We start from the raw sequence: 9,057 nt of genomic DNA on the forward strand, positions 1-9,057 counted from the left end.
GTCTGTTCTCCAAACTCAACAGGGCATTTTGACCACCTTTTTTTTTCCCCCTCTCTTAGCCGTTCTCTGTAAACCCTAGAGACAGTTGAATGGTTTCAATCTTGTGTAACTTTCATCATTAGACGCAGAAAGGACATTTCCCAACTTTGAAAGATTATCAAACATTCCTGTTATGTTTGTATATGTGTCTAAAATTTCCAGATTCGTAAGCAAACTGGAATCCACCCTTCTTTAGAGAAAAGATGCACTTAAAAACTGTATTTACAGAAATCAAACACTGTACTCTTTAGCATCTCTTAATATGATGTATTAGTACTGTAATCATAAATGCATTTCAAAACTGACTTTTACAATGCCTTATTACACTGCGGTAAGAGAGCCTGGACAACAGTTTCTTCCCACACAGTCTCCTGAGTTTATAAAGAATAGTTAACGGTAAGAGCATTCTATAAACATCTGGCTCACAGGCCAGTGATGCCAACAAACAAAGAAACAAAGTTATGAGACCCGAAGCTGCTGTGCTGGAACTGAACACAGCAAGCACAAGCCTCCCATTTACCCACACATGACATTCTTGCATCCAAAAAAGAAAACCAATGTCATACTAACAGTTCATAAATATAGTCCTTCGGCTGCTGCACGGTTCCGATCGGAGAGCTGGATCTCTGCAGGAGGTACCAAGCTTACATGTTTACAGGCATTTCTCCTGGAAGAGGATCTGAGCATAGACTGTGTCGGGGCTGGAGGGTGTGGGGTCGGGGGTGGAAGGGACCGGGGGCTCCTGTCTTGGTCGGACAAGCTCCAGCTCTGCATATGTCAGGCTTTCTTCCTGTGATATTCGAGGCTAGAGGAGAGAGGAATTGGGTAAAAGTAAGTTCAGCTACAAAAAAAGAATTGCTGCAGTATATACAGTGGGGCAAAAAAGTATTTAGTCAGCCACCGATTGTGCAAGTTCCCCCACTTAAAGTGATGACAGAGGTCAGTAATTTGCACCAGAGGTACACTTCAACTGTGAGAGACAGAATGTGAAAAAAAAATCCATGAATTCACATGGTAGGATTTGTAAAGAATTTATTCGTAAATCAGGGTGGAAAATAAGTATTTGGTCAATAACAAAAATACAACTCAATACTTTGTAACATAACCTTTGTTGGCAATAACAGAGGTCAAACGTTTACTATAGGTCTTTACCAGGTTTGCACACACAGTAGCTGGTATTTTGGCCCATTCCTCCATGCAGATCTTCTCGAGAGCAGTGATGTTTTGGGGCTGTCGCCGAGCAACACGGACTTTCAACTCCCGCCACAGATTTTCTATGGGGTTGAGGTCTGGAGACTGGCTAGGCCACTCCAGGACTTTCAAATGCTTCTTACGGAGCCACTCCTTTGTTGCCCGGGCGGTGTGTTTTGGATCATTGTCGTGTTGGAAGACCCAGCCTCGTTTCATCTTCAAAGTTCTCACTGATGGAAGGAGGTTTTGGCTCAAAATCTCACGATACATGGCCCCATTCATTCTGTCCTTAACACGGATCAGTCGTCCTGTCACCTTGGCAGAGAAACAGCCCCATAGCATGATGTTTCCACCCCCATGCTTCACAGTAGGTATGGTGTTCTTGGGATGCAACTCAGTATTCTTGTTCCTCCAAACACGACGAGTTGAGTTTATACCAAAAAGTTCTACTTTGGTTTCATCTGACCACATGACATTCTCCCAATCCTCTGCTGTATCATCCATGTGCTCTCTGGCAAACTTCAGACGGGCCTGGACATGCACTGGCTTCAGCAGCGGAACACGTCTGGCACTGCGGGATTTGATTCCCTGCCGTTGTAGTGTGTTACTGATGGTGACCTTTGTTACTTTGGTCCCAGCTCTCTGCAGGTCATTCACCAGGTCCCCCCGTGTGGTTCTGGGATCTTTGCTCACCGTTCTCATGATCATTTTGACCCCACGGGATGAGATCTTGCGTGGAGCCCCAGATCGAGGGAGATTATCAGTGGTCTTGTATGTCTTCCATTTTCTGATGATTGCTCCCACATTTGATTTTTTCACACCAAGCTGCTTGCCTATTGTAGATTCACTCTTCCCAGTCTGGTGCAGGTCTACAATACTTTTCCTGGTGTCCTTCGAAAGCTCTTTGGTCTTGGCCATGGCGGAGTTTGGAGTCTGACTGTTTGAGGCTGTGGACAGGTGTCTTTTATACAGATGAGTTCAAACAGGTGCCATTCATACAGGTAACGAGTGGGGGACACAAAAGCTTCTTACAGAAGACGTTACAGGTCTGTGAGAGCCAGAGATTTTCCTTGTTTGAGGTGACCAAATACTTATTTTCCACCATAATTTACAAATAAATTCTTTACAAATCCTACCATGTGAATTCATGGATTTTTTTTTTTTTTCACATTCTGTCTCTCACAGTTGAAGTGTACCTCTGGTGCAAATTACTGACCTCTGTCTTCATTTTAAGTGGGGGAACTTGCACAATCGGTGGCTGACTAAATACTTTTTTGCCCCACTGTATGTGCAACAATTTCAGAATTTACAACTGGGAAAAACAGTCACAGACAACTGTAACTGTCAGCATTTCATCTTGTCAGCAAATTGTAGTTTTTGTCAACTTCCATGGTAAACATCTTTTTTGTTTCCCAGCAGCAGAATCTGTTTACATTGTTTTCAGGACCTCTTGGAACATTTAGTTTACCCGGAAAACATTTGGTACAACAGGAGCCCTATCCAAAATCCTCAGATCCTCCTGGCTGCACTAATCTAATCAGCATGTTCGTGCTAAAGAAAAGCTCACATCTCCAGTGCTTCGTTTCAGTACAAAATTACAAGAACGCCATTAGACGAAATACTGATGATGCTTAGTTTGAGTAGTTTTCTTCTGTACACACTTGTTTGACACTTTTATTGAAGATATAAAACCAATGAAGCACTATAAATAAATAATTGTGTTTCAGAAGCAATAAAGCTAAATAGAATTATCAAGCTCATAACTGAATGAAGACATGGCAATAAACTGCTGTAGACAATCATGCAGTCGTGAGACAAATTCCCTCTTGCATGCATCTCAATAACAACTGTGCTCATGGAAAAAAATCTTTTCGAAACATTAAGAAATACATTCTAAAGGTATTAAGTACCTATGTTTCATAACTGATCTTCATAGTTTTAGTTCACATAGGTTTTGTGCTTGAAGGAAGAGACTTACAGTGGCAGATCTCCTTGGCTGAGTCTTCAACCTTCTGGGCTTTCGAGGTCTCTTTGCAGCAATGGGCACTGAAAACGGAGACAACCTTAATTGATTCAAAATAGCAGCCAGGAGGAATGAACTGGCAAGTATTAAATTGTGGTTGAAGTCAAAATTGTCCTTCACAAGCACTTTGTGTTAAACCTAATCACAGTGTTGTTTAAAAACGGATGTAAATGCTTTCTTCTGCTGTTTTCAGTGACAGTGTTCATTTAATTCGTAACACACTAGGCAGGAATTTCACATTCTCTGACTGTTTTTGTGCAAGCTTAATTCCTGCTTTTCTGCTTGCTGACAATTTACTGTAATTTACTGTTCTTTGCCAAATTCCTGCTCTTGGGGCTAGGGCCTCTCACGCCACTCTGTGACTCTGGTACCTCTAGTATGTTTCATCTTAGGTTTAAAAGCTGAAACCTTTATATTTTACTTTGTGAAGGACTCTGCAGGACATTTTACCTTTGGCTGGTATGTGCAGTGGAGGCTCTTCAGGTAGCTTAGGTGGCGCTACTGCTTGTGTTCGGTTGGTTTTCTGTCTCATGTCTCTCCTTTGTGCGCTTGGGGAGGAACTGGAGCAACTACTAGAGCTTGTTACAGTCTCTCCTGAGCTGTAAGGAGTAGATAAAGTTGATCTTAATTTATATTAAAGCTAAAAATGCTCTTTTAAAAATGTGTAAATAAATAGACATTTAAAAATACTTCTGAAGCTCAACATAATGTTTGTTTGTTTTGCATACATATACATATATATATATATATATATATATATATATATATATATATATATATATATATATATATATATATATATATATATATATAATAAAAAAAAATTGGCAAATACTGTGTTTGTCACACACACACACACACACACACACACTCTCCCCCAGCTTTCTGATTTCTAAATAAAGAGCATACTAGTACCTGCTTTCTGGACATTTGACCAGAGGGTAACTGGCTGTAGAGAAAGAAGCAATAAAGACAAAATTTGATGTGACGGTTTGTTTTAGATACAAAAGTGGGAAACATAAAGCTATAAATCTACGGTTGCTTTGGGAAAACAAGTGGTTTTACATTTGAGCCTGTGTCTTCTGTAGAAGTACTGGCAGATTAGGACGAGAGTGAATAGGAAGATGGACAGCAGGCCCAGTGAGCAGATCAGCACAGCACACAGATACACATCTAAAAACAGAGACATCAGAATAGAATAAGCTTTATGTATAAGATGTGTAAATGAGACAGAATTAGGAATAGAGCTGAGAACAGTACCTGCAAACAAAAGCCACAATCCTTCACTTCTACCATCCTCGGGTGTAAAGTGCACTGTAGAAACAGACAGTTTAAAATGTCATCAGAAACTGTACATAAAAGATGGAAACTGTGCCCAGACTGAGTATCTTTATATTTGTTGATGTCTGAGGGCTGTGGCCCTGTACAACAAACCCCAGTGGTTCTTGGAAATATCCAAACCACTGTCATAAAGGGAGAGTCTGCTTCACCATCAGCCAAACACAACATTAACACACACACATATATCAGCTGTGTTGCTGTTCTTGGACCATGTTTGGGGGTTCCCCATTGTTCCACATATCAGCTATCAACAGTGTTCTCTTTGTCCTTATTAACTAAGGAAAAAAACAACAACAAGGGAGCTGTCACTGATTTTGTACAGGTCAGGGGTATTTAGGGAGAGGTTGAGGAGAGTGAAGACTGTCTCTGCTCTCCATAATGAGATTTTAATATGACTTTTCCACACAGGTTGATGCATATTGTAAGATATTAACTCTAATTGACTTTTAGCCTGTTTCCAGACCACTGAACTAAATGCAAAATTGTCAATGTGTCTTCACTGTTCTGTTTCAGTAACACATAATTAATGTGCAACACTGTGGGTTAGGGAATATTTCTAGGATGGAAAAAAGGTATAAAAAGTAAATAATCATGTTTTTGTTCTTCTTGAAATGGAAGATTTTTTTTTCACAAATATTTTTCCATTTCATCAAATATAACAGCTTGTTTTTAAAAATGCTCTTACCACATGCTATCTTTGCCATGAATATAACTTTCTTTTAAGACTAATAAAGGTGTGATGGGCCAGGCTATCATGTCTTTGCACTGTTAAGCTAAGATAAAGACTTGTGAAGCAGGCAAACTTTACCAGTCTTGTTCACCAGACAAGGCGACAGTTACAATTGGCTGGAATCTGGGCTGAGGTTAACCACCAGTTAAACCGCACATCTGATGAGAGCAAACACACTGAGGTCACCAGCTTCTCTATAAGGGAGCTATTAAAAGTAAACGCTCACTAAAAATGTTTCTACATCATACCAATAGTGATACGTTTATGTGAAATGTAAATACCCTATACCCCTGTTACACCATCAGGTCCAGATTTAGGCTTATCTGAGGTCTTTCAGCTGTGAAGGTAAATGTGGAAAACAAATTACCAACCACTGAAACTGGCAGCTCAGTGAACTTGAACACAGTGTCTAGAAAGTTTACCAGTTTAGAAAATCAGCACAAAGCAATCAAACTTTCTTATTAAAGGTCTGAAGCTGGGAACTAGATATAAAGAAGAGGTTGGAGTTTTGTGAATGAAAGTGGTCCATTGACCTCTTTAGGGTGTAGTCTTTGCTCTATGCCCTGCAGACTGAGATCTGCAGACTAAGGGGTTCCCTCAATATAATTTTTTTCCCTCTTTGTTTACCCTCATAATGTCAGGTCTTCTGTTTCTGGTTCTGTGGTCAATGCATGGCGGAGATGCCTGAGGTTGTGTGGCTTCCTTAGTGGGACATTGCCCTGAATATAGGGCAGGGCGTTGTCAGGCTCTGTCTGACTCGAACCTCTGCGCTTTTCTTGCGTAAAACTATTGAAAGGTAAACTGAGTCACACACGGCCTCCTCAAAGTGTGGCAAAGCCTCATAAATCTCTAGTAAACCCCTTCACCCAGTGCATCTCACCGATGATCGGTCCAGTGTGTTGCACAGATAAAAATAAATATTGAAGAAATATTTATTACTTCATGTGATTTAAATGATTTCTTAACAGGTTTCTCTTTGTTTTGTTTGTTGATTTCTGCAAGACCATTGGCACACACTGAATAAGCTGCAACTAAACTCTCCAGTATTTTTTTTTTTTTTTCCTGAGGCTTGCATAAAAGTAAACCCAAAATGCTGACATCAGAGTTTTTGAACAACACCCTACCTTTTACTCCTTACACGCACACAGGCAGGGATTTTGTTAAGTGTGGTTTGGCTGTGTGAGCTCATTGTTTTGAGATGGAAATGCCAGAGGACTGGGGTCGCACTCAAACATATAGGCATGACCGTCTGCAAATATTGCAAGTTTAAGTTAGAGGACACATTTCTACACAATCTTTGTTTCTTAGTAGAAGAAAATCGTGGCCCTTCCTTAATTTGGTTGTTTTTATTTCCAGATAACTTGGTCAACATTTTTACTAAAACGAATGTGGGCTAAGGGAATTCTTTGAAAAATAGCAGTCTGAAAATATTCTTTTTAATTATCTCCTGAAACAGTTTTATAGTTTTAATATGCAAATAAACAAACGGATCATCAGCTTAAATAAAGGTATTCATATACATATGATTACATGTGTATATGAATACAGAACAATAACTAGGAACATTGACAAGTCTCAAGTCCTCAATTCTCAGCATCCACCTCATAAGTCAGATGAGTCCATGGGTCTGTATTTTAAGAAATATGGCACAGAGATGTGAGGGAATACATCTTTTTACCTGTCATCTGTGTGGTGCTGGTACCATTGGAAGTGATTCTCCATATGTCTCTGTGTTTGCGGATCTCCTGAACTTTACAGCTGTAAAAACCCTGGTCCGACCCAGTCACGCTGAGAATCCGCAACTGGTACACCTCTCCCTCCGTTTTCTCGTGCAGATGAAACTTTGGTTGTGGGAAACGGTAGGTGTAGTTCCCATACAGCTTCCTTCTCCTTAAGCCCATCTTTACAATCAGAAACTGCGGGTGGTCGAGTACGGGAGGAGAGTTGGGTGGAAGGGAAGCAGGAGGCACAGGAGTAGGAGCGGTTAGAGGAGAGAAGAACCAGTGAAGAATCAGGACACTCGTGGTCCTCTTCCTTTGAGATACCAGACAGGACAGTGTCAGGTTGTCGTTCTCTGTTGCCAAGACGACAGGCCCAGGGGTCACTGTCACATTAAGAGCATGGCATACCTCTGTTGACAAAAAAAACCACAAACGCTTTTGGTTATATATGCACAAATGTATACAGCTTTCATTTTAATTCGATTTTTTACATATATCATTTAGTTTCAATCTACTCAGTATGTTCCTTTTCCAAAATGTCTGCTTCTGTTACTGTGTAATACTTTCCGAGTAAGATATCTAGGTAAATGTGTGTCAGAATAAAATTAAATCAAACCATAAGCCTCACAGAACGCTTATATGACTCAATCCTTCTTTCGAAATTAGTAATAAACGAGTTAAAAGTTTGTCTGCTGTCACAGCTTCAAACAATCACTGGTTCTATTTGTGCATCTTCCCATGATTGTATGTGTATTCACTCTCTTTTAGCAAGGAAGCGTAAAAGCACTGCGAAAGAAACAGCTAAAGTATGACTTTACTTTCTTGGATGTGCTCTTGGTTTAGTCTGCTGTGAGCCAGGGCAGAGACAAAGGGGTCTGGACACAATATGTGTGACCAGACAGGCAAAGAATAGCTACAGGTGGGAAACATTCATCCTCGGTATGGAACAACCCAGAACAGGCAAGGAGAAACATGGAAGGATAACAGGGACCATCTGGTCTTCCATGCTGCTTTTGCTTAATTTTTTCTTTTCTTTTCTTTCTTTCTTTTTTTTTTTTTTTTGGTCTTGTTTGTTGGGGAATCTCCCTTAGGCTCTCTGGGGCTTGTCTAACACTATTTAATGTGGCAACAAAAGCAGCTGAAGTACTTCAAACAACATTATGCACAGCTGAAAAAAAAATATAGGACATAAAACACGAGTTGTAAGTCTGCTTCACAGCAGTTTTTAGGACACAAATTATATGTAAAAACTATACTGAGGTTTTCTCTGATCACAGACAACAAACCACCCTAACGCCACAACTGGTTGTTTTTTTTTTTTCTCTTTTTTTTTGTAAACAACTTTTCTGCACCACACTATTAACACAATAACAAATGCACTAGCAAATTGTGATTATTTTAGATATGATGACCTCTAGATGCTAACTGTAGTTGTATGCTTTCTATTATTTCCTTACCAAAGGTCCATAATGCACTGAAACTTTGACGATGGTGTGTGATGACAGCTCAAGTTACAACTCAAACACATATTGCCTCTTTTACGCCTGCTTGCTCACTTTCTCATTGCTGTATGCTGCGGTAAAGAAGGCACACTTACCTGTGACCAGAGCCTTAGTCAGGACAAGGATCACTACAGAGAAGTACATTTTCCACAGTCAGTGAATCCATAAACCCAGACAACTGCACAGCAACTTACACAAGCAGCTACATTCAAAACAGAGCCTGACTGCACAACCCACCAGAGCCCTTACCCACCATTAACTCTTCTCCTCTTTCTCCTCTTTTCTGTGTAATATGAAACAGTAAAGGCTCTGTTCCCACTTAGAAACTCCCACTCTCTCCCAGTACTCTCTGCCTCCCTCTCCCTGTGGCTGTCTCTCTCACTCTCTTTCTCTTGTGTGTCCTGCAAAACGTAGGAAATGTCATTTCCTGTGTTCTGAGTGTGTCCTGGACCGTGGCCCAAAACCCCCAGAACTCCAAAGTGATGGTCAAGTCTCGTGGTTTGTGTGCAC

At 40.4% G+C, this 9,057-nt stretch overlaps 1 protein-coding gene across 1 annotated transcript; it reads right to left on the reverse strand.

Annotated features, from left to right (window-relative positions):
- Window positions 1-291: 291 nt before the first annotated feature.
- On the reverse strand, window positions 292-8,901 carry vstm4a (V-set and transmembrane domain containing 4a). Its single transcript, XM_004555879.4, has 8 exons — window positions 8,643-8,901; window positions 7,003-7,455; window positions 4,514-4,567; window positions 4,319-4,426; window positions 4,169-4,202; window positions 3,704-3,852; window positions 3,209-3,276; window positions 292-844 (listed from the first exon to the last, which is right to left on the reverse strand). Exons 1-8 carry the CDS (start codon window positions 8,689-8,691, stop codon window positions 692-694), a joined length of 1,068 nt encoding a protein of 355 aa, XP_004555936.3. The 5' UTR covers window positions 8,692-8,901; the 3' UTR covers window positions 292-691.
- Between the last annotated feature and the right edge of the window lie 156 nt (window positions 8,902-9,057).

Source organism: Maylandia zebra, linkage group LG13 (assembly GCF_041146795.1).
Source record: "Maylandia zebra isolate NMK-2024a linkage group LG13, Mzebra_GT3a, whole genome shotgun sequence".
Lineage (NCBI taxonomy): Eukaryota > Metazoa > Chordata > Actinopteri > Cichliformes > Cichlidae > Maylandia > Maylandia zebra.

Excerpts from the sequence above, each read along its gene's own strand:
- vstm4a (XM_004555879.4), bottom strand. The coding sequence starts at position 8,691 with ATGTACTTCTCTGTAGTGATCCTTGTCCTGACTAAGGCTCTGGTCACA. Across the intron at positions 4,203-4,318 it reads CAGAAGACACAGGCTCAAAT|CCAGTTACCCTCTGGTCAAA; the intron begins GTAAAACCACTT and ends CTTTCTCTACAG. Across the intron at positions 845-3,208 it reads AGCCAAGGAGATCTGCCACT|CCTCGAATATCACAGGAAGA; the intron begins GTAAGTCTCTTC and ends TCTCTCCTCTAG.